Source organism: Athene cunicularia (genome assembly GCF_003259725.1).
Source record: "Athene cunicularia isolate RWA chromosome Z unlocalized genomic scaffold, athCun1 chrZ_part1, whole genome shotgun sequence".
Classification (NCBI taxonomy): domain Eukaryota; kingdom Metazoa; phylum Chordata; class Aves; order Strigiformes; family Strigidae; genus Athene; species Athene cunicularia.
Window position 1 is genome coordinate 2151399 of NW_020799142.1, and position 26635 is coordinate 2178033.

At 38.3% G+C, this 26635-nt stretch overlaps 1 protein-coding gene across 2 annotated transcripts in view; it reads left to right on the forward strand.

Moving 5' to 3' along the window:
* The window catches only part of FER (FER tyrosine kinase), a 184143-nt gene that overhangs the window by 147981 nt on the left and 9527 nt on the right, over positions 1-26635 (forward strand). For both annotated transcript variants that reach the window (XM_026865513.1, XM_026865514.1), the window contains exons 17-18: positions 20449-20603; positions 23430-23552. In XM_026865513.1, the coding sequence (XP_026721314.1) occupies positions 20449-20603; positions 23430-23552 (278 nt within the window). The remainder of the gene's footprint in view (positions 1-20448; positions 20604-23429; positions 23553-26635) is intronic.

Genomic DNA, 26635 nt, shown 5'->3' on the forward strand with positions numbered 1-26635 from the left:
ACTTCATTATCTGTTCATATTCTGACATTATCCCTTCCATACTTTCTTCTCTGTGGTGAGTTCAAGACTGGTCAGTTTCTTACCAGACGTTTGTTTTCATCATTAAATTCAGCTTTAATGGTGGTTTAAACAACCTGACTTACAGTTGACTTGCATATCCAAATGACATAGAACTTTAACCCTGTAGAAACTGTGTATTGCAAAGACTATTCCACACACTTCACAGGACACCCTTCTTTCCCCTAAATATTCCATATACTCTAGCTAAACATTTTTCAAAGGAACAGAGGTCCAGGAGAAACAGGCAAATCTTTTCACCAATAATGTGGTTATAAAGTTAAAAAAAAGGCTAGAAGGGTAAAATTAAAAAGTAGGAATGCGAGAAATCTGACTCCAGATCTTTTGATTTGCAGTGTGATAGCTGCAGTCAGGGAAGCCTTCCTTTAATGTCAGTAGATAGTGGAAGTGGTCTCAGGCTTTCCAGCTGGACACACCACCACCACCACCACCACCACCGGATTATAAGTTTTAAAAACCATAGAAGAAAAGAAATTAAAAGATTGCAAGTTGTCCCATGGAAAGGAAGTCTCAGTACTCCAATATTCATCTGGGTCACTCTGACAAATGCCCAGTTTCTGTAGTGAGAACCATCTATGAGAAAATGAAAGTGCTTCATGTGGGCATATAGAATTGTAGGATCAACTGAACTCTTAAAGTTTATCAATTATCAATTCATTACAAATCAAAGGCACAAATATTTACAGAGGGAAAAGTAGATAAGGATGTTAAGTGAATGCACTACCACCTTGTAATGTTTAATAAGTTAACATTTGATCTCTGGTCGCTATTAAAATCACTATTGTCCTAAATGTCATAGGCCTTTAACACATTAGGTATTGTTGTGGATGTGTGTATGCTTTTGTACATAAAAGATGATGCTGGGATGAATGAAAAGAAGAATTCCTATAACTTCCTCAGTTTGTGATTCAGTCCTATTGCATTTCAATAGGTAGAGTTTAGAGGTTTTGTACATATACACACCTTTCAATGCTAGCTGACATATTTGCCTTCATAATACAAAGGAGATAAACCTTTAAAAATCATGCATGATAAGATTACCTAATATCACTTCCAAATTACCTAACCTATCTTTAGTTTAATATGCATACCTCTATGAACTTGACCTTATTCTTCCTACCTTTAAGAAAGAGTAGTGAACATTATTTCTTTATCTGTGATTCCACAGTGTCTCTAATATGCTTTCAAAGCCTATGGAGAAATACTGAAAATATACTGTCATTTCCAATTCAGAGCTCTTCTTATTGTTCTGAAAAATTTAATTTGTTATTTCTTTTGTGGTTTGCCTTATAAATAGCTTCATAATAACAATAATACTTTGGACTTTCTTCTTTTAAGTTACTTCATTTTTACCATTGCTGCTGCCCTTCCTTTTATCTTCTATAACTTTTATTCCATTCTGTTTGATTTGCTTTACCTTACTGTGGAAGGCCCAGGACCTCTGCTGGTTATACACAGTATAATTGTATGAGATAGTATTAATGAGCAGGGAAAAGTCATGTTCCCAAGTCAAAGCTATAAACAGTTATGATTACCTGTGGTGGTTTAGGCTCTGCCAGGACCAGAGACCACGTTGCCGTTGCCCCTCCCCCACCCCTAGCCGGTCAGGCTGGAAGTGAGGCACAAACCCTGGGTTAAAATGAGAAGAAATTTAATACAACAGAGTGATAAACAATCTGAACAACAGTAGCAATGATAACAACAATAAACAGCAATAACAGTAAACAAGACAAAAGATACAGAGAGAAATAACGCAATTGTTACAGACAGCTCACTTGCAATGCTCCCCTCCACCAAAGCCACAAAGGAAAAAGTTCCTGCACTCCCGCGCCTGGACCTGACTCAGCATGGTATGAATAACCTGGCTGGAGATCCCTTCCCCCTCTCTCTCTTAACCCTATCCCAGCTGAACCAGGACAGCTTAGCTACAACAGTAGGGCAAAATATTTCTTAACCTCCTTCTGTAAGTCTTCTGTTCAGCAGTATGTAAACTTTTTACGTTGGAATAGAAGTCAGCAGAGCTACACTGTGTAGAGGAAAGGAACATTAGTTACCTGTAAGAACTGATAGGAATTTACTGCTTTGCTTAGTGAAAGGAGCCATACCCAACGTGCTGAGGGGGCACTCTGACCCATTATCAAGATCATTAATGAAGATGTTAAACAGGATTGAAGCCATTATTGACCCCTGGGGTACACTGGTAGTCACTGGCCTCCAACTAGACTTTGTGCCACTGATCACCACTCTGTGGGACCAGCCTTTCAGCCAGTTTTCTACCAAGTGTAGACACTGCCTGCATCTCTACTGCAGGTGGAGTCTGGAGCTCTTCAAGCTGTTGCATCTCAGCGAAGATCCCTTCTATCTCCCCTGATGCTGTGTAGCCTGGTCACTTCCTCCTGTAACTCCTCCAGTTGGCAGCACAGCACTTCCAAGACAGCATTCCTCCTGCAGGGCAGAGGGCCATCATTCCTGACATCAGAGAGAGGTTGCAGATAGTCCCTGCTGTCTGGGGCTTGGAGGGCTGCATCCACCATCTGAAGCTCTTCCGTGGCAGCTTTCACTTTGAGCATTAAGATGTCTCTCTTGTCCTGTGATATCAATGACCTTTCAAACACGCTCTGTTATTATATGTTTTAGATTATCTAAGATCCAAAATAATTAAGACTCAAACCTCCATCTTTCATGTTCCTGTTTCATCACCTCCTTGCAGATAATGCTGTAGGCAACTCATGATGAGGTCTTGGCAGACTCAGATGTGCTACAAGGTCGGTCTATGTGATAGTCCAATTGTCACTACACACTTGCTGAACATTCTGTATGTTATGGTCAGTATTGTATTCAAGTTGACAGTAGAAACTTACAAAATTATAACCATGTAGCTCACCAGCTTATTTGAATTGTCTAGAGTTTTTAGTATTTATGCTGCAATTTTATAAATGGCATGCTTCTGGTAGCAGCAAAGTTCACATCAGCTCAATATTTTGAATGGAGGGACTGCATAAAGATGCAGCAGATACAAACTTTAATGCAAATAATATAGGCAATGTAGCAGTGATTTAAAATTCTGACATCTGACTTTGTAGGAATTTACCTGTACCCACCTGGCAACATCTGTAGTACTTTTCTGTACAGAAATGAGCAGTTTGTGTTACAAATTGCATTTGAAGTTTTGTTGGTTTGCCCATTATTAAACATTTAAAAAGTTCTTTTCAGAAAAGGTTACTCTCCAGTTATCAATTAATTGGCAGCTAGCAAGCAGTGATTTATCATATGATAACAAAATACCATCGTAAGTTTCCCTATACCAGTTTCTATGCATGCTACTTTAAACTGAAATAAACGTACAGTAAAAATAAATCTGTAAAGCTGGGTTTACTGTGAGGTGCTAGGAATTCATGTTATAGGTGGAAAAAAAATTACATACTACAAATCTTTTTTATGAGATACAAAGGTTACATGTATGTAACTCGTTGAAAAAGTAATTTTTTAATATAAGATAAAATTTTAAAAAGCACTCATTCAGAAAATGAATGCTTCTTGGGGTCACTTATACGTTGACTACTACCTTTTTGGTGTGTAATAGGTACCTGATATTGTAATAATAGATTTCAGGGCAGCTGACAATTCAAATGTCTGTTTTAAACCAGTAAAAAGTTGTATTAGTTAGTTAGTTCATCTCTTCAAAACTGACATTGGTCTGTAAACCTATTTAACTGGTTTTGGTTTTTTAAGTAACTGAATTAATAAAATAGAATTTAACTTTCCTAGGAAGCTTTCTCACAATCTAGTAGATATTGAGCTTGTCTTTTCCTGTGCTCAATTTAATTCTATAACTTGTATTTAATCAGAGTCCGTGCCTGTTTCTCTTCTTCCCACATGATTGATTAGTCGTATTTGTATTTTGCTGAATGTATTTTTGCTTAGTTTTTCAAAATATATTATTTTCTGTTTTACAGGTTAAGACTGGCTTTGTTGTTTCCAACAGACATTTCCTCATGCTTGCTTTCTTTCTTTCATTCTTTTTATTTCTTTGCCCTTACTGTTGTTTGCAGCAGCTCCTAATTTGATATCATCTGGAGGAAATTCAATTACATTGCTATTTGACTTTTCCTTCAGATCATTAACAAAGCTGCTAAATGAAAACAGGCAACTTAAGTGTATTGTCATGTATTGGAACACTTTCTTTTATCTTTTACGAATTTTTGTACCCATAATCTCTTTCTGCAGGAAGATTTTAGGAGTTCAGCAAATCATTAGGTAAATGTTTATCTCATAACCTTTGCCCACAGCAAATGCTAAAATAAATGTAACGTGTTAGTAAACAAGTAGTAAAGAGGATCCTGTTGTACCTAAGTTCAGTGCTAGAATGGTTTTGTCTGTGGAAATATTTCAGAGTAATAGCCAAGTTGAGTAAATGCATAGCTTTGCAATAGTTTTCTTATAGTTCATTCTATTCCTGTCTTTAGTTTAAGCACAGGAAAGTGTTTCCTGCACCTCTGACAAACTTCTAGGCCCCCCAAGGACGCAGGAGCACTCCAGATCCATAGGCAATAAACGTTATTCATGAATGAGCATGCTTCAACAGAGACAGGTAACAGCCAGAGGCAGAATGGCTTCCTTCTAATGATAGAAGTCTGGATTTTTCAGGGAAAGGACAATATTATAACAGATGACTTAATGAGATAGCATGATGTTTTAACAGGAGAAAAAGGATGGAGTTCAGTAGGTGATGGTCTCAGAGCCTCTGGGTTTATTAACAAAATCCTACCATGATGAACATCCATGTACATATGAGTTCTTCCAGTTTCCAGAAGCTATGGCAGTCCTGTCATGTCTGCTGCTATCAGTGAGATGTAATCATGAACCTTAATCAGCATACTGTGATCTCATGTTTCTTCCACATTTTCTACTTCAGGTATCTCACCCAAATTTTCATTATCCCATCACTTACTTCTTCCTCTTTTGACCAAAAGAATGCAATTTTTTCTTCCACCTCTATGGGTCTCTTTTGGGTAGAAAACTTAATGTAGATTGGAAGTAATAGTAACAAAAAGGGGAGAGAGATTCAGTTTAATTCCTAAATTGTTAATTTACAGAAAATGAATAGGTAATTTTCTTCCTTTTAATTTCTCTATATAATTTTCTACAATGTATTAGCCACATAAAATTTTTTATGTATTTCAATAAGCAAACTGCAAATCTTACTTAGCTGTCTAGAACAATCAGCAAATTATTACTTATCTTCATTTTCATTCATCCTTACTTTAGATTCTTTTACGACAGTTACAAAACAGTCTATTTTTAGAATATGCCAGTAATCATTTGTTGATAATCTTTATATAAAAGTAAAGTGATATTGTAAGGTACAAATTAAATTTTTACTCTGATTAGAGAATTGTGAATTAGTAAACTAGTATGTGTCTTTGTCAATCTGGCTTCTATTGCTAAGAATGCTTAAACTCTTGTGGATTCTCCTCTTTCTCTTTGTACTGCTTTTGTGACTTTCTCTTAAAAATTCAAGAGGTTGGGTTTTTCTTCTTATTCTAGCCACAAAGCTTAAGAGTACAACATAACCCTTATTTGATTCTACTATTTCTCTTCTCTGTCTCTTCCTTCTGAGTTGTAATCAGACCTGATTTATTTGGTTTCTTTGTTATTCCTTGTGTATTATTTTAATGAATATGTAGGTTTTTTGTACCTTAATTATGTTGGATGCTTCATTTCTTTGTACACTGATGATTACCTTTTCATTTTTTAACTTCATTAAATAAAGTGTCTTGGGATCTAGTACCTATATAATACTTCATCTACTAAAAAGTCATGAACTTTATGTGTTACTTTTGAAACCTTAATCCATGCCTGGGAGCTGGTAGGAGCAGAAGTAGATTTAAATTATAGGAATGCATTTAGAGCTATCTTGAACTGTTCCAGAATACAACATTGTTGGTGTTAGCTGTTGAAAAAGCTGTAGCAACTAAACTAGTTGTCTCACTCAGCTAGACTTACATGTACAGCAGCTTTAAGTAATTAATTCTAACCTGAGAAGACAGTTAAAGTTTTAAAATATTTCCTCATTCACTGAGAGCTGAAAAGCACTGCAAATACTATACTATTGTGCTAGTTCATTTCATTCTAATGAAAAAGGTGGAAAAGACTAACCTGTATTATAATTATGCTTATGAATTTCTTGGTTCCTTGGGCACTTGCAGTATCTTTTGTCTACTTCTCATGCTCTGCTTTTCATTATTGTCAACTGTTTTCCAAACTTAATACATAATTATATTAACACTAGAAAATGTCTTTGTTTAGTAAAATGAGAAAATTATTTTCTAAAAAGCTTAATCATCAGAAAATCAACACTAGAAGCTGCTCTGCTTTACACATTTTCTTTACATTCAGCATGCAAGCTTTTCTATCACTGATGTGTAATGGACAAGTGCATATGATCTTTGATCATAACTGGTTTGCCTCTTCAGATGTCACCAAATTTGTAAACAAGTTAAACCAATACTTAGTGCCTCTGTACAGAGAAATCAATAATATTTTGACAGGATGGAATGGAATGGAATGGAATGGAATGGAATGGAATGGAATGGAATGGAATGGAATGGAATGGAATGGAATGGAATGGAATGACACAGAGCTTAATTAGAACTAAATTGAGGCATCTTCCTTGTATAAAAGGGCAAGGACAGTTATTGTAGCAAGTTTTGCATCATCTTACAAGTTGAATAATGCCATGATAGTATCACAAAAAATACACTTATTAGTGTAATTGCATGCTTTAGTGTGTTTCGTTTTAGTTGCTTCTGTGAAGGATAGAGTACTTGTGGAAATTTTTGCTTGAAAATGGTATTTGCCTTACTATGAACAGTAAAATCTACTTGTATGACTGATTTGGGAAATGAAGGACCTCTGTGGTTGTGAATTCAGTCCACTGAAACTTTCTTGAGCACAAAATGTAAACTTACATTATGGTCTGTCTTGGATAATTATCCATCTTAGATAATTACTTTTTGGATATTTAATTTCCCCCATAATTCAGTTACTATAAAATTGATTTTTAAGAAATATTACAGATCTTATGCATATCATAAATGTATCCATATTTGTGCTTCTTATGTTCTGTAATGTTTCTATCAAAAACTTCAAGAGCTTAAAGATGATTGCATGGGATCCAGCAGTGGCATTATTCCTGTGTGTGTCGTGTCACTGGGGATTTCTGAAGGTGTTTTCCACTTTCCCGTTGCCCTAATATTGTAGGATTTCCATAAAGTTACTTATCATCCAGTCCTAGGACTATCCAGACCCTTAGTTTTCAATAAGGTTATCACTATAACTGCTTTTTTGTAATTTTTTTTTTCTAGAGTTCACTCTTCAGGTGTAAACTACTACTTTATGAGAAACAAGGAGTCTGGATAGGTTACTGTGCAGTTGTACAAACTTAATTTGTAAAGGGCTTTCTCAGGGCTATAAAATACATGCTATGTAAATCTTTCATTTCCATAACTTTATAAAGGAAAAAACAACTACCTATACAAAAATGAGTATTACTATAAAATTGCAGAGAGTAATAATCTACTCTGTTAAGTTACACATTGGACAAAGACAAGGTAAGCTTTTCTGTCAAGCAAATGAAATAGAATGGCACACAAAAGTAATTGAATTGCATATCTTTGCTTCAAGATACAAATGAAGTACAAGGAAAAAAGGTTTCACATTTTGCTCAGCACATTACATGTAATCAGCAGTGCACGGGATAAATGAGTTATAAAAATCTACAGGGATATCAATGCAAAGAAGACTATTACAGACTAAAATTACTGTGATGCAGTTTGCATTGAAATTATTGTTCAGAAAAATAGAGACAATAACTATTAACTTCTAAAAAAGTTGAGAAACCATGCAAATGAAAAACATTTAGATGGTGCTGATAGGAATGTTTCTATTCCAGAAACAGGGATTGTGAGAAAACCTTAGAAATAGGATAAAGGTGGGAAAAATAGATGCTGTATCGATTTATTGCTTCATTGCCATCTTCATAGTCTACTGCTTTGATTCTTTTCAGGAACTGCTCATTGTCTACTATGCCCATCTTTATCTCTTTTAAAATAGCTGGTACAGAAACCTTCTCCTACTAGCAAAATGGAGGACACATAGTAGCTTACCTGAATAAAACTTAAGTTTTATAATGTGTCTGTAGATCTGCAGTAGTCCCTTGAGACATTTCTGAGCTGCAAACAGTAAGTTTACAGTCGCTTAATTTTCATCTGTTATTACCTCTGTTGGTGACAGGTGCCATATAATGTGTAACAGCAACCTGGGTTTCTTTCTAGTAAAATGTACCCAGAGCAGGCAGGTGAGAAGGCTTCAAGATACAGGAGTGAGTGACCTTGTCATGCTTCAGAGCAGGGGTATGGATCAGCTCAACTCTCTTCTGTATAGAATTACCAATTTAAAAAAAAAAAACAAACAACCCACCTGCATTACTTAAAAATGCAAAACATTCAGAAAATAGGAAGCTTGTGTTTCTTTTTACTCCTCTTTATCTCCAAACTCATTTCATGTCTTCTTCACAGCCATCCATCTTAAACTGTTTCTTCTTAATGAGAATTTAGATTCATACCTAACCATTCAACTCTAAGAACTGGACTTCTTTATATCAAACACCAGGTATTAGGAGACCAGAACTACAACTGTGAGAAGTGATAATATTATATATAGTGTTTGTGCTTCACTATCTCTAAATGGACACTTTATGCCCTCTGAGGTATGAGTGATCTCTACCATGGTCAAGAAGTAAAACAGAAAGTTTAACTCTGACATGTAAACATGTTGGGGAAAGTATTCTGTTCGAAGGCCTGGTTAGTACTGCTACTCCTCTACGAAAGTAATTAAATAATGTATCTAATTTAGTATGCCAAATATTTGTACCTACCTTAAGGTATACCTTACTGTAATTTTGTTTGTTCATTAGTAGCTGACGATTTTGCAGACTATAAAAATTAATATAATCTGATGGTTCTTATACTATACTCGTTCATCAGAAATGGCTGTACAATAACAACTTTTCATCTGACTTTATATCTTAATTTTATTTTCAAATATGTATATGTGAAGCATTTACAGTAACAAACTGTGGTACAGAAAATGTGAACATATTTTTCTGTACAGAATTTGATAAGAAGTTTCTTCTTGCTGTTTGTACCATCCAGGACAGCTGTCACTTGTTCAGAAAATGTAGCTGCAGAAATGTAAATAGCATGAAAGTTTGTGGGGTTGTACTGGAGGTTAAGTTCACTACAAGTGGTAGTTTCTTTACTGAACTATGCAATCCCCAACAGACGAAGCAATAAGCTTTGTCCTTGTGATTCAAATGCATCCCAGTCTGCATTTCTGAATGAGATGCTGTAGTTTTCTGCTGCAGTCACCCGTGTCACAATCTATAACATGCTGAGCAAAAGTGAAAGAGAAAATCATGTACATAACAGTATGTTTTTTGAGGGTGGGAATGACAATAATAATGCATAGATGTTTGGAATTTTGAATTAGAAACACTTGATCCTCAGCAGTGTGTTTATCCTTACAGCATTTTTAAAAACACTTAACAGCTCCTCCCAGTATCTAAGGAGCATATTTTATATTTGAATATAGTTTTGTTATTTTTTTTTTTTAGAAATCTGACATATATGAATAGATTCTTTGTTTGCCAACTTACCAAGAAATTTTTACTTAGACCATGTAATAGTGTATTAGAGTAATTTAGATGATTAAGCTTTATTGGGCTTTTATATTTTCTTCTGTTTTCCTTGGCCTTTAGTACTGGAAGTTTGACTTTTGATTAATGTGATCTAACTAGCCTTAGTTCACAGGAGTATATTCACCAAGCTGCTATAAAGCATTTTAACTGGTAGCTCTTACTATCATGGCAATGAGGGAGCGCAGTGCATTGCAAACTATTTCTGGAATGTAGGATACATTTTACTCTTACAGGTGGAAGAAATAAAGGTTCTGTGGAAAAAATGCATTGTTAGATACAAGCTAGTTTTTCTGCTTGTGTTCAGCTACTGAATACAACTATCTGGGCTTTTTTTTGTTACTTTTCTCTTTTGAGTTCTTTTTCCAAAATTTTTACATACTTTATCTGAAAACTGCAAAGCACATTAGAGGGAGTGATAAAGTCACTAATACTGTGATGTGGGAAAATTTATTCATTTTATAGTTGAGGAGAACTGAATAATATCAAAAACTACAGATAGCAAGCAGAACATCAGACACTACTGAGAAATCACTACTGCATCTAGATTGGACTATCTCTGGTTTCCTAGCACTGTTCATCTGTGAAGATGAAAGTGGATTTGCATTATATGAGGAAGTCAGAGAAATTATTAGCATTGTAGTTAATATTGCTTCATTAGTATTCATAAGCTGATAGCTAAAATAATACAAAGATATAAGTAAAACAAAGTGTAAGGGGGGAAGACAACACAGAATGTGTTTCTGATCCTCTGATATTTTCCCAGTCTGTTATTAGGTGCGTACTATTTGCTGTGTCCTCTACATCCAGCAAAAGTAGCAGCATAAGCATATCAAGAAAGTTCTGAAATGGGTGTGTTTTGATTTAGACACCACTGAAAATTACCTTAGGTGATTGACAGAGAGGTTGTGTCTTATAGTCCACAAAAACTCAACCGTTTTACTTGTAGATTTGCCACCCCTTCTTTTTTTGATCAGTTAAACTGATTTTGAGGAGATAAACTGATCCTGTTCATTAATTAATTATTTGCTTTTATCACCTAAGAGTATTTTAACTGCGTGATCCAGGGATGGGATATAAAATGGCTAATTAGTTCAGTGAGGCAGTCTGTCCTGATGGTTTATTAATGAGGAGTTTGCTCTCTTGTTTTGATTTGCTTTAATTGATGGAATTCCATTGAAATACTAGGTATTACCTGCTGTGTAGTTCTATGGCATAGTGAAAGGAAGTGCGGAGGGGTGGGGTGGGGTATAGGTATCCTTAGAGAAAAATTTATGAGGTTTATGTCTTTACTGACAGACATGAATCCAGGTGGTAACAATTCCCAGCAGAGAGATATTGCCTCTACTTCCTCTTTAACTGTTGATTGTATTTTTAGCAAATGTCTTATGAGCTATCTCTTGTAGTTTCAGCATACTCAATCCATATTAGTCACTACCAGTCCATGCCCTGTTTGTGTTTATAGGGACTGCACAGCAGTGCTTAAAAATGAAATTTCCAATTTACATAATAATTTTTATTCCTTAGTAGTTGGGGGGAAGGCACTTTGTTTTCATAAGCACTAGGAACTTATGTAATCTTGGTATTAAATAGTGAGAGTCAGCTGCTCTTTTACTAATGAATTTCTTCTCTAACAGTTCAGTCTAATTCATGCCCAATTTTTACAGCTTTCACAATGAAAAATAAATAATTTTTTTGTTTGTTTTCTATGTTAAAAATAAATACTGATTTTATGGAATTACTGCAGCAAGTAGAAAATGCTGTATGAGGAAAAAAAAAAAAAAAAAAAAAAATATCTCTTCTTCTTCAGGATGTTGGTTTTAGGGAACATTTAGGAGAAGTAAGAGAAAACAAATAGAACATACCTGGGGGTTTTAGGGAAAAGAAAACCAGTAGAGCATAGCTGATTTATTTATTTATTTATTTATTTATTTTAGAAAAGGCCATCTAGAAATTGCCATGATTTACTACAAATATTAAACACTGAAGTTATCTGTAATATTGACTCCTCACACTTGTTTTTGGTCATCAGCCATATATATTTATATTGTTTTCCCTCACTTGTGTCACCTATCATACTTACTTGGATGAAACCCCATTGTGTGTATTTAATATGGAAGGTTAAGATGTAAAGGGTTGGTTTTTATAATCCTTAACACTACTATACTAGAGCTTTATCCTTTTATCTGTAGCAAATAGAAATGAATTAGAATCCTGGGAGAAAATTAAAGCTGTTAGTTATTAATTTAAAGCAGAGGAAGTAACACTTTTTGATGCTTCTTTTTTCAGATTCTGCCTATACATTAAATAAATCACAGTGACCAATATACATTTTTGGTAATTTTCTCTTGTATCTAGAGTAAAAAATATGAACATCCTTTTCAAGTAGGCTGTCAGACAGGAGGAGGAACAGTGAAGAAACTGCTTGAAAAATACTGAAACATCTTAACCAAACCCTCAGAATTTAAAAAAAAAAAAACAAAAACCAAAAAACAACAACAACAAAGCTTGATGTAGCTATAGCCTTCAATGTAACAATGTTTTTTAAAATGCTTTTAAGTGTGCAAATAGATGTTAAAGAAAACTGGTAAATTCAGCAACAAATCTCTGAGGATATGAAACAGATGTAAAATGACAGCAGAAATACTAACAAGATACTACAACTTTCAGGACATTTATAAGCCAAATGAATGAAATAATAAATGTTAGTCAAACAGACATTGTGAAAAAAAAAACACAAGTAAGAGAACAGGAAAAAAGAGAACCTGAAAAATACATCTACAGTGATGTAACTGCAGCATCTGAAGTAGCTGTGGTGGAGCACTGAGAAAAAAATTGTACTTATACTGTTTCACCCCACTAAATGGCACACTACTAAAAGTGCAAAGCAGCAGTACTTCTGTCAGGATTTAACATGATAGTAAATATCACTGGATCTGCTTAACATTGTTGGCTTCTATCTACTACAAGAACCAGCTCTTCACAAGAATTGTGAAAAGAAAACTTAAGTGCCCAAGAGGGGGATTACAAATGTCCTTTAGAAAGACTATGACTAAAGTAAAAGAAAAAAGGAAAAAAAAATCACATTTAAAGTATTTTCTAATTAAGTGAGTGTACTTTACACATGAGAAAGAAAAGAATTAAATTTGATTAAGTCGGAAATAAGCATATTAAGTGCTCAAAAGGCTTCAGTAACACAAATTATGTATTAAAAGTAATACATAGTATTATTGCTTTAAAAATGTGAGTTCTAACTAAAAAAAGAAAAAGCTCTTAATACTGTGAGGCTTGTAAACAGCACTACTACATTTACTTTTCTATTTGTAGCTTTATTATTAAGTTTTACCACAATACATCTTTATCTATCTTATTGTTAATAGCTTGGCACTCACTATTTTATAAAATTTTATTGATGTTCTTTGGAAGATGGCTATGAAAATTCTTTTCTATTCAATACAAACTGAGACAAAGAGAAAGAAGCAATTTGCCTGGAAAGATTGATGGTGGACTTGACAGTTGTGTCCCCCTGCACAAGTTATAGGCCATTAGCTAGCCACTGGCCCATGATTCCTCCCTTGGCACTTGTGTGCAGCATGGCAACTTGAATAGTATTCTCCGGTCCATTGCCAGCTAATAGACAACTTGAAAACCATTCTTTCATGAAGTAAAGACTCTGTGTGTCTGTGGTCTTTTAGATGGTCTAGTGTTAATTTGCATATATCCTGATCACAATCTTTACCAACTTTCTCAAATACCAGTTTGATTTTCATAGACATGTTTTTATAAATTTTCAGTAATCATGAAAAACAATTCCTCTAGATGACACTGAAAGAAAAAGAAACGTGTCACATACAAAAGAGACAGTAATTATGTGAACTGAATGTAATCTTTGTTTTCAAGCAGCACACTGTGTACTATTCGCAATGTATTTTCCCTAATATTCAGGGTTACATATGAGAAATAAACCTAAGGCAGCTCAGTATATGGCTTTTTTAAAATTTGAATCAAAATTTATTTAAATGCTATAGGTCAAACTCAGGTAGAAAGGTATCCATGATTTTAATTAACTGTGTAAATTTTCTTTGAGATACGACCTCATTATATTTTCCAGTCATTATGTGCATCTGTCACAAAATCTAGACTTACATTAACACAATAAAAAAGCTAATGACTAAATTATGATTGGAACCTAAGCCATAAATTCTTGGAAGTTCCATGGTGATACTTTTTATAGGCTTGAGTATAAGCAATAACAATTTGATTTTGTTTTGTGGCTCTCTTGCTTTCACTGAACAATACTACTTGCTAACATGAAACTATTTAACATAGTGCGTATTGAGCTGGTTTATACATTTGTGCATATCTTCAGCTGGAGACTGTGACTTCAGACTTGTTTTTAAATGATCCATCCTCTCTAACTGTAAGAATAACAACATTTTCATCACTGTAGCATCAAGCTCAAGAGGCATAAATATTCTGAGTGCAGACAAGCTGTGTGAGTTAAATATATATTAAAATTATTAAATCAAGTTGTAGTAGTTATCTTTAACACAGGTTCTGTCTGCATATCAAATAATGTAGTCCAATTGTTGCTGAGGAGAGGGGCTCTGAAGCGGGGGATAGCGGCAGGGGATCCTTCTGAAAGCGGCAAAACCCTGCAGCAAAACCACAAGCCAAGAAGTCAGAAGCCCAGGGCAGAGGGAGAGCCTTAGGCCACCCACCTCCCACCCACTCCCCCCCGAGCAGGAAGAGCAGGGACTCAGGGCGGGCGGAGACCGGAGTCCGACACCCAACGCCCCTCATGTACAAGAGCTCCCCAGGGAGGCAGCGACCAGGACGGGCAAACAGGGCGTGGGGCGGCAGGTGGTGCGGCAGTTGGCGTGGACAGGGCATAGTCCCTCTCCTGGGTCTAGAGCTCATCTGACCTAGTTTCATTTTATCGTCCTTCACGAGTAGACCGAGCTGTGGTCTCCATTTGGGTCAGAACCGGCACCAGAAAGAACGTGGTGACCCAGATGGAGCTGCCACGCAAACATGCAGCGGCCCAGGTCCCGGGTGCAGGGAGTGCCTGGGCCTGTCGGTCCTGCCGGAGGGCAGCAGGGACAGCACCTGCGTGTGCTGTGATCAGCTGGGTGACCTGCTCACATGGTGGAGGGACTCAAAGGAGAGGTCACAAGACTAAGAAGTGTTAGCGAGAGTGCAAGGGAGATCGATTGGTGGAGTGGCACCTTGGCACCCCACAGGAGCAAATGGAGGCTCCGAAAGAGCCAGGCGATCCCTCACCCTCTTGCTACCAGGCAGAAGGAGGGGACTTAAAGGTGGGGGAGACTGGAAACAGGTCCCTGCTCAGGGAGGCACCAAAATCCCCTCCTGACCTCCCTCACATTCCATGGTGTCCCTTCAGAGTACATACAGGTCCCTGTAACTTGTGATTAAAACAGAGAAGGGTGAAGAAAATGAGTCAAACAAGGAGGAAGACCAGGGTCCACCAAGGCTGGATCGCTCTAGACCAGGTATTAAAACCAGTTCTGAAAAGAACCCCAGAAGGGTCATTGCAGTGGGTGACTCCATTCTGAGAGGTGTCAAAGGCCCCATACGCAGACTGGACCCGCTTCATAGGGAAGTCTGCTGCCTCCCTGGGGCCCAGGTTAAGGACCTCACGGCAAAACTCCCCACTCTAGTGAGACCCAAGGACTACTACCCTCTCTTGGTTTTTCAGGTAGGTAGCAACAATATTACCAGAAGTCCTAAATCAGTGAAGAGAGATTTCAGGTCCTTGGGGAAACTGGTTAAGGGGTTGGGGGCACAAGTTGTGTTCCCCTCCATCCCTTCAGTTGTGGGGATGGATGAAGAGATTACAGGAGAACTCAACAGATTAATTTGTGGCTCCAAGACTGGTGTTACTGTCAGGGACCTGGATTTTTCAATCACAGGTTAATATACAGAGTACCAGATGTTTTGACATCAGATGGGATACACCTGTCCCATAAGGGGAAAAAGATCTTGGGGCAGGAGTTAACTGGGCTCATTGAGAGAGCTTTAAACTAGATTTGAAGGGGGAAGGGGACAAAACATCTGCCCATGTGAAGTGCATCTGTACCAATGCACACAGCATGAGTAACAAACAGGAGGAGCTTGAAGCCATGAAGAAACAGGAAAATTATGATGTCGTGGCTATTACAGAAACATGGTGGGATGTCTGCCATGAAAGGAGTGCACCAACTGATGGCTACAAGCTCTTTAGGAGGGATAGAGAAGAAAGGAGATGTGGTGGGGTGACACTGTGTGTTAGTGATTATTATGATTGCTTTGAGCACAAGTGTAGTGAAGACAGGGTGGAGTGTCTTTGTGTTAGAATCAGGGGGAAGGCCAACAGGGCAGATGTCATAGAGGGAGTCTAGTATAGGGCACCCACCCAGGACAGAGAGGTGGATGAAATATTCTATAGGCACTTAGGAGAAATCTCACAGTCACTTACACTTGTTCTTGTGGGAGACTTTAACTTCCCAGACATCTGCAGCAAATACAACACAGCAGAGCAGGACCAGTCCCAGAGAGTACTGGAATGTGTGGGAGACAACTTCCTGACACAGCTGGTGAGTAAACCGACCAGAGAAGGTGCCCTGACGATCTCTTTGTGAACAGAGAAGGACTGGTGGATGATGTGGTAATTGGAGGCTGACTAGGGCACAGCAATCATGAAATAATAGAGTTCTCTATTCTTAGACAGTGCAGGAGAGGACTAAGCAGAACTGACATCCTGGACTTCCAAAGGACTGACTTTGACTTGTTTAGGCAAATGCTTGACATCATCCCTTGGGAGATGGTCCAGAAGCATATAGGGCTCCAGGAAGACTGGACACTCTTTATGAAGGAAGTGTTAATAGCAGATGAGAAGGCTGTCCCCAGGTACTGTAAGAGAAGCCAGTGACAGAGAAGACCACCCTGGCTGAACATGGAGCTTTGGCAGCAACTCAGGGAGAAAAGTAGTTTATGACCTTTGGAGGAAGAGGCTAGCGACTTACAATGATTACAAAGATGCTGTGAGGCTATGCAGGGTAGAAATCAGGAGGGCTAAAGCCCACATGGAAATTAATCTGGCTTCAGCAGTCACGGACAACAAGAAATGTTCCTGTAAGTATGTCAACAGCAAAAGAAAGACGATGGAGAGCTTCCATACCCTGCTAGACACAGGAGGAAACATGGTAACAAGTGATGAGGAAAACACTGAGGTGCTTAATGCCTTCTTTCCCTCAGTCTTTAATAACATGACCTGTTGTACTGAGGGAATCCAGCCTCCTTAGCCAGAAGACAGACTGGGAGAATGCACCCCCCACAATCCAGTCAGTGACCTGCTGCATCACACAGACACACACGTCTATGGGACCGGATGGGATACACCCAAGGGTGCTGAAGGAGCTGGCTGGGGTGCTCGCCAATCCGCTTTCCATCCTTTACCAGCAGTCCTGGCTGACTGGGGAGGTTCTGACAGACTGGAAATGCCCATCTGTAAGAAGGATCAGAAGGATGATCTGGGAAATTACAGGCTTGTCAGCTTGACTTTGGTGCCTGGGCAGCTGATGGAGCAGCTCATCCTGAGTACCATCACACAACACATGCTGGACAACCAGATGCTCAGGCCCAGTCAGCATGGGTTTATGAAAGGCAGGTCCTGCTTGACAAACCTGATCGCCTTCTGTGACAGGGCGACCTGCTTATTGGATGAGGGAAAGGCTGTGGATGTTGTAGCAAGGCCTTTGACACCATTTCCCACAACATTCTCCTGGAAAAACTGGCTGCTCGAGGATTGGATGGGCACACGCTTTGCTGGATAAAAAACTGTCTGAATGACCGGGCCCAGAGAGTTGTGGTGAACGGAGTTAAATCCAGTTGGCGGCCGGTCACGAGTGGTGTCCTCCAGGGCTCGGTTTTGGGGCCACTCCTGTTTAACATCTTTACTGATGATCTAGACGAGGGGATCGAGTGCACCCTCAGTCAGTTTGCAGATGACCCCAAGTTGGGTGGGAGTGTTGATCTGCTCGAGGGTAGGGAGGCTCTGCAGAGAGACCTGGACAGGCTGGAGCCATGGGCTGAGGCCAACTGGAGGACTTTCCATAAGGCCAAATGCCAGGGGCTGCCCTTGGGCCACAACAACCCCCAGCAGTGCTACAGGCTTGGGGAGGAGTGGCTGGAGAGCTGCCAGTCAGAGAGGGACCTGGGGGTGTTGATTGACAGCCGGCTGAACAGGAGCCAGCAGTGTGCCCAGGTGGCCAAGAAGGCCAATGGCATCCTGGCTTGTGTAAGCAATAGCGTGGCCAGCAGGGACAGGGAAGGGATCTGACCCCTGTACTCGGCACTGCTGAGGCCGCACCTCGATTCCTGTGTTCAGTTTTGGGCCCCTCACTACAAAAGGACATTGAATGACTCGAGCGTGTCCAGAGAAGGGCAACGAAGCTGGTGCAGGGTCTGGAGCACAGGTCGTACGGGGAGCAGCTGAGGGAACTGGGGGTGTTTAGTGTGGAGAAGAGGAGGCTGAGGGGAGACCTCATCGCCCTCTACAGCTCCCTGAAAGGAGGGTGCAGAGAGCTGGGGATGAGTCTCTTGAACCAAGTAACAAGCAATAGGCCAAGAGATAATGGCCTCAAGTTTCGCCAGGGAAGGTTTAGACTAGCTATTAGGCAGCATTTCTTTCCAGACGGGGTTGTTAGGTGTTGGAATGGGCTGCGCAGGGAGTGGTGGAGTCCCCATCCCTGGAGGTGTTTAAGAGTCGGGCTGACATAGTGCTGAGGGATATGGTGTAGTTGGGAACTGTCAGTGTTAGGTTGTTGGACTGGGTGGTCTTCAGGGTCTTTTCCAACCTAGACGATTCTGTGATTATCACTATGGACCAGCTGATCAAACTAGTTGTAGCTATACAAGCTTTAGCAACCTTATACATGGTTCAAGACTTTTACTTAGACAAAATGTAGTTCAGTGCTTTGTCGTGAATGTCCGTCCCCCCCCCACCCCCGCATAGCATTTGAAGCTGTTTGTCATTGGTTGAGACCTTTCTTTCTGTGTTAGCTGTAGAAACAAATCTGGTACACCCTTTAGGCAGAGTTCTAGGTTAGTTTCTTCCAAGAGTAATATAGTTCACATGTGTCAAATTCCTTCTTCAAAACCAATGAATGTGTATTAAGTGCAGAGGGGATTAATTTCAAAACTGTGCTACAGCTCCAATCCAAAATATTAAAGCTAATATAATTATTCTGGAATATTCATGTAAGACAAGCTATTTGTGAGCATATATGCTATTTAAGCAGAAAACAAGCAGTGTAAATTTAGTTTAAAAGTACTTTGCCCATAATGTTCGTAACAGTATAGATTTAATTGTGTTGCTTAACATTCAGAAATTTCCTGTATTTTATTACACTAAGTTGGGAATAATAGATGTTTTATTATGTAGTAATTTAACTTATGAAACAAGAAATGTAATATATATAATATTTTGATAACATATTATTAGCAGGTCATCTTATTCCAAATATATTCTGTAGAGAAGCCACAGTGGTCTTTTATCAGGTATTACTATAGCCTATCTCCTAATCTAAAAAAACAATTCGGGTGGAGGGACAGAAAAGAAGGCTGGTGATTTTTTGAGCTTCTCACCCACCACTAAGCCAAAATTCCCTGAGTAGCTTTGTATTTTTTAATGGGTACCCTAATGCTAAGGTAAAATAGGCAGAGTGAAGATGGAGGCACTTCTCTGGTTTCTCACTGTCTTTCATAATTATGGGAATATGTTTCAGTGTGCTTGTTCAAACTCTGTCTCATTTTGCATAAGCTCTGTTTTGTTAAACTGCAGATTTATTTTTGCAACCTCAGAGGTCATTTTTTGGTTGTTGATTTTGACTGGCTTTCAGATGCCAACCCAGCCACTCTCTCACTCTCTCTCTTCAAGTAGGATAAGTGAGAAAATTAGAGAGAAGAAATTATGGGTCGAGATAGACAGGGTGATCCCTCATCAAAACGACTCAACTTGGGGAACATTAATTTAATTTATTGCCAATTAAAATAGAATTAGATGGTATAAAGACAAAAAACTGAAATACCTTTCTCCCACCCCTCCTTTCTTTCAAGGCTCACCTTAACTCCTTCATTCCTGACTCCTCCACCTCCTTCCCTCGAAGAGGTGTAGGGGGATGGGGAATGGGGGTTGTGGTCAGTCCATAACAGGTCCTCTCTGCTGCTCCTTTCTCCTCACACTGTTCCTTTGTGCCAGCATGGGTCCTTCACAGGAGATACAGTCTTTATCGAACTGCTCCATCTTGGGTCCTTCCAAGAGCTTCAGAGTAATCTCTGCTTTGGTGCCTGGGACAGCTCCAGCATCTCCAGCAACTCTTCCCCCAACTTCTTCACCAAACTTGGTGTTCACAGGATTATTTCTCAGACTTTTTTTTTCCTCTTTCACTGCTCTTCTCCAAAACTGCTATGCAGCATTTTTTACCCTTTCTTAAATATGTTTTCCAAGAGGCACCACCTTCTTGGCCAAGGGCCTCAGCCATTTTAAAAAATCGCTTCAAGTACTTTCAAATGTGTAAAAATACAGGGTTTTTTTTCTTGTTCTAACTTAGAGACCTGGCTGCAAGGAACTGCTTGGTAGGAGAAAGCAACATTTTGAAAATAAGTGATTTTGGGATGTCCCGGCAAGAAGATGATGGCGTGTACTCATCATCAGGCCTAAAGCAGATTCCTATCAAGTGGACTGCTCCAGAAGCTCTCAATTATGGTAAGGACATATATGTATCTCCTTGAGGGAAAAAAAAAAAAAAAAAAATTAGCATAAGGAGCACCAGGAGTACACCATAGGCAATATTTCAGTATATATACTTACTCCTAGTGCCCAGTTCAAATCCATAATGTTTAAAATAGTATTTCAGTCTTAAGTTATGTAAAAAAGTCTATTTTGCCTTCAAAAAGAATAAGCTAGCAACATCAAAATTGCTATTATGCAGCAACAAAATTATTTTTTGGTTATGTTGCTGACTCATTCTGGTAGACTACCTAATCAGTCATCTAAGTCATAATTGTTAACAAAATGAAAAAGAAAAGTTTGCATATTTATGGCAGTGATTGTTCTGGTTCCTCTTTGGAAATGTTAGAAAGCTTTAACATACTAGAACACTCTGTTAGATAAATCTTTGCATTGGAGAAAAGTACAGTCACTAATTTATATTTTTTTTTAACTGCATCTTTGCTTTACCTGCATTTTTATATATTGCTAGGCTGTTATCTTGGGGAAAAAAATCCATTATTTCTGTCTGAGGGAAGTGATCCATAATATGTGGGTAATAGTTCCAGAACAGAAACAGAAGCTGTTTAACTTTTTAGCTTATATGAAACTAGAAAAATAAGTTCTTCTAAGTAAAGTGGACTGTGAACAAGCAGCATATTAAATGAATGATGCCATATTTTGGATGTGGTTCTTTCAACCAGTTCTTTAGTTGAGTACTTGGGGAAAAAATTTATTAAATTTTTCATTTGAAGTATCTATAAATATTTCTGCCATCTCTTAGAGCTTTTTTTAAAAATCATGCATTGGAAATCATAAGTTTGTGACTTACGATTGATAGCAAGATGCTTCCTCTAACACTTTTGTAGGAGTTAATGCCATAACACAATATAGCAGATCTTCCTATTGAAAGGATAATAACAAGTTTAGTTACAGTAGTTGATCCTGTATTATCAATTATTCTAAGAGATGTTAGTGTTGCTGGGGAACACACTTTTCTAATTCGGGTGTTAAAAGGTGTTTTGAATTTTCATTTTTGTTATTTCAGAAATGTGCACAGTTTATTTGATACATAATGAAAACCTATCCATCATAGCTGTATACAGTCCAGTGGACTACATTAAGCAGGAAGTGGGCTTTTGTGGCAACACCTTCAATTTCTACTTTTGAGTCTTTTATTTCTGCATAGTCCAAGAGAGGAGATGATAGTTAATTAACATCTACTTATTTTGTGTTTCCTAAAATGCATACATACTTAACGCAGTTTTAAGTGATTTTTGGTAGTTGGAAAATAAGCTTGCTCAAACATTTGTTAATGTGTTCATCAGTCTAATATACAACTTTCAAAATGCTGTAGAAGGTTTCTGTGGTTTTTTGAAGGAGCATTTTTTCCACTCCATTGAAACCTGTGGGTAAAAATAACTGGTTTATGTTTTACCATTTACCATCCTGATAGTATGGTCATAAGTATTGAATTAATTTGTGTAGGTAAGGCTGAAGATATTTAAGGATATCAGAATGAAATAGAACTAAATCTGCAATATTTCAAAACTAGTTGGCAACCACTGTCCATGTTGGTTCTTAATGTCAAGCTTTAAAGTTTGGAAGAAAATGAAAGATGGGTTCATTTGGCCATTACATGTATGATACAGTGCTTAAAAAACTGTGTAAAAGGTCATTTTTTAGTCACTTCTGTATTCACTGTATATGACAAATTAATAGCAGTCACAAAAAGATTTTAAATTAAAAAACCACCAGTTGTGAAGTATAGAAACCAAATTAGGGAAAATGGAGTGGTTAGAGAGTTGTATCTGAAGTAATAACTGCAATCCTGGTGCTACTGGAGTTTGTTGAAGATTGAAACTTTGGTTCAGTGGGTGCTGTTCAGTGCCATTCTGTTCTGTTATTTTTTCTTGGAGCTATAGATTTCCATCACTTTGAGCAAGTGGAAAAATATGTTTGAAAAGTTCCTAATAAAATTACTTATTTAGGCCAAGTGTAGAGTATTTTTGCTTCATCTTCTCTCAAAATTAAAATACACAGTTAATATGTATGGTTTTCCTGTAAAATATTTTGAATTACGTGTCATGTTAATAAATCACTGTGGAGGTGTTTTTTTTGTGAATGAACAGGCCTTTTTTTTTCCCAGATAATGTCATAGTAAAAAATATAATTAATTGTGCAGAACTTGTGCTTTCTTTAAAAAAAATCTAATCACTATCTTATATCTACTGAATTATCTCAATGGAAATTGTTAAATCACTGGGTGCCACACTCAGAAGGGAGTTGATGCATAGAGAGGAAAACTAATCTTACTACAAAGAGCATACAGAATGCCCATAATTGCTGTCTAGGAGGCACACAAGCTAATGTAGCACAGCTGGAAGTGATACTTAGTTTAAGAGTAAACTGAACTTTCTGACATCAGAACAGTTGTAATATCACCAACTGTCACTATAATTTACATGTATTTTCCTTTTTTCTAGACATTTTTCTATCCTTTTACATTAAAAGGAAAAAAATAATTTTGTACATTAAGTAGGAATAAAATTCTTAACTTCCATGAAAAGTAACTGACATGGTAATGTCTGACCAATGTAGAACTTTGTTAGCTTATGTTATACCTAGGTATTGACCTTAAGGTAATTTGTTTATAATTTGAAGTACAGAAGACTAGGATATCTGCAGAATGTATTATTAGTGGCTACAGCTTCGTTCTGCTTAAAGCTTGCCAGTATAACACGTTAGAGAAAATGTGATGTCATAATTACCTGAAACAATTTATCTGTATGTTAAACTGAGAGTTTTCTCTCCTTTTCTTAGGGAGATACACATCTGAGAGTGATGTATGGAGCTTTGGAATTCTTTTGTGGGAGACCTTCAGTTTAGGAGTATGTCCATACCCTGGAATGACCAATCAACAAGCACGAGAACAAGTCGAGAAAGGTAGTTATTTGTAGGGAGTGAAAGAAATGCTGTATAGAACCATAAGTATGTAGTACATACAGTATAAAATAGCAAAGAAATAACATACAAGCTATCCAGAAACTTTAGGAAAAATATTATGAGATTTTTTTTAATTGCTGAATCTGTCTTTCTGAGAGTAGTGTGACATAGGCTTCTTGAAAAAGGAATATTCTGACCAGTGACTTGAAGGATGTAAGTCTTACAGCATACTGACTTTCATTGTTGCAGAACTAAGAGGTGAGATGAAGTGGGGGGATTTACTGCTGTGCGTAGCAGAAGCTTGACCAGAACAAATTATTTAAGATTATGCTAATACAAGTATAAATATTCTAAACTGCCAGAAGAAAAAATCTGTATCATTTCATCTTCTTTATTAAAGCATTTCATACAAAAAATTAGCAATTATGGTGGGGAATTGTAAGCTAGTGGAGTGTTGAAAGCCATTTTTCTCTTTTACAAATTAATCAAAATGCTTTTATTTAAAGTAGCAAATAACTGTGAGCAGGATTTCAGCAGTTTGATTTACTTTCATCTTCACTGATGTTTCAGAACTGTTCGTCCTCTACATAGTACTACTGTGTAAATCATAAACAGGTTCTAAGCTAGTAAAACTTGCTGAATGATTAAAAAAATCTTCCAACTAGTTTACTAATTTATAGATATTGCCAGGTTTTTTTATAAGCACTGCAGATGACCCTCAAAGTTGCTCCCTAAAAGGCCAAATCAAAAAGTCCAGTGTTCTCCAGAGCAGAGGAGTGTTTGTAAAAACAAGCCTTACTACCTAAATACTGAGATTCTGTTTTAATCCACTGAGAATAATTTCTTGAAATTTATAAAATCCAAGTATTTAGAAGTACATTTATGCTTTTTCAGCTATTTATACTGTGGGGAAAATAATCTCGTTGGCCTGTTAGCAATTCTTCTTCATTTTGTTTTTAATGGAATTTTCATGTCCTTTATCAGCCTGTTTTCTTGGTTTTCAGTATATAACAGCTATTCTGTTAGGATAGTCAGCTGAGACACTCACATTCTCTTCCTCATCTTATCTATCTCACTTACTCAGTTATTAAGAGCCATCAGTGAATTTAGTTATTTGAATGCTTGCTTTAAACCACAATAATTTCAATTCTAAATAACTTAATAGAATCACTTCACTTTAAGGATAAAAAGCACTTGCTTCTGTCACTGTTTTGATGAATGTAGTTTCTATGGGAAACTTTGTGAAGGAAAGGATTGTTAGTTTCATATTACCTTGACTGTAAGTACCCTAGAGCCCAGCTTTTATCCTTTGAAGTTGCATGCATTAATCCAGCACCTAGGGCAGATGCATGCAATGTAATGAAGAATGTTCCTCAGATGTACCAGTTGTATGAGAACATGTATGATTTATATTCTGCTTTAGAAAAAGAGATGCAGAGATCTGTGCTGTTCATCTGAAGTCACAGAGCTGCATTTAGTTTTAGAGTCCTATGTGCCAACTCACTCTACTGTGCACTGTCTGTCATTTGGTCAGAGAGCTACATGTGGTAAAGAGTTCATAGAATCATAGAGTCACAGAATGGCTGAGGTCTGCAGGACCTGTGGATGTCATCTGGTCCAACCCCGCTGCTCAGGCAGGGCCATCTAGTGCTGGATGCTGAAGACTGTGTTCTAATGGGTTTTGCATATCTCCAAAGACTGAGATTCCACTCTCCCTGGGCAACCTGTGCCAGTGCTCTGTCACCCTCACAGGGAAAAAGTATTTCCTGATGTTCAGAGGGAACCACCTGCGTTTCAGTGGTGTGCCCATTGCCTCTGGTCCTGACACTGGGCACCGCTGAAAAGAGCCTGGCTCTGCCCTCTTTGCACTGTCCCTTCAGATGTTTAATACATTGATGAGATCTCCCTGAGCCTTCTCTCTCCAGGTTGAACAGTCCCAGCTATCTCAGCCTGTCCTCAAGTAAGAGCTGCTCCAGTCCCTTCATCATCTTGGTGGCCCTTATGGGATTCTCTCCAATGTGTCCTAGTCTCTTTTGTACTGGGGAGCGCAGCACTGGACACAATCCTCCAAGTATGCTCCCACCAGTGCTGAGCAGAGGGGAAGGATTACCTCCCTCAACTTGCTGGAAGTACTTTGTTTAATGAAGCCCAGGATGCAATTAGCCTTCTTTGCCACAAGGACACATTGCTGCTACATGTTCAACACTTAGTGTCCACCAGGATCCCTGGGTCCCTTTCTGCCAAGCAGCTTTCCAGCTGTGTAGCCCCCATTGTGTACTGGTGCCTGGGGTTGTTCCTTCCCAGGTGCAGAACTTTGCACTCCTCCTTGTTAAACTGCATAAGGTTCCTGTCAGCCCATTTCTCCAGCCTGTCCAGGTCTCTCTTGGATGTCAGCATGACAGTCTCATGTGTTGTTCCTTCATTCCAGTTTGTTGTCGTCTGCAAACTTGCTGAGGGTACACTCTACCCCATCATCCAGATTATTAATGAAGATGTTCAACAGGACTGATCCCAGTACTGACCCCTGGGGTACACTGGTAGTCACTGGCCTCCAACTAGACTTTGTGCTACTGATCATCTGCATCTAGGATTTGCCATTCAGCCAGTTTTTAATCCACCTCACTGTCTATGCATCCAGCCCATAATTCAACAGTGTCTTCGTAAGGATTTTATGGAAGACAGTGTTGAAAGCCTTAAGTCCCCTGATCTACCAAGCCACTAATTTCATCATAGGAGGTGATCAGGTTGGCCAAGCGTGACTTGCCCTTAGTGAATCCATACTGACTACTCATGATGACTTTCCTGTCCTTCATGTGCCTGGAAATTGTTCCTAGCATTAGCTGCTCCATCATCTTCACAGAGATGAAGGTGAGGCTGACCAGCCTACAGTTCGCTGGGTCCTCCTTGAAGACAGGTGTGACATTTGCTTTACTCCAGTCTTCATGTACTCTCACAGTCACCGTGATGGAAGACAGGTTATTGAGAGTGGACTTGCAGTGACATCAGCCAACTCCCTCAGTGCTCATGGGTGCATCCCATCAGGCCCTATGGATTTATGCAAGTCCAGTTTGCTTAAGTATACC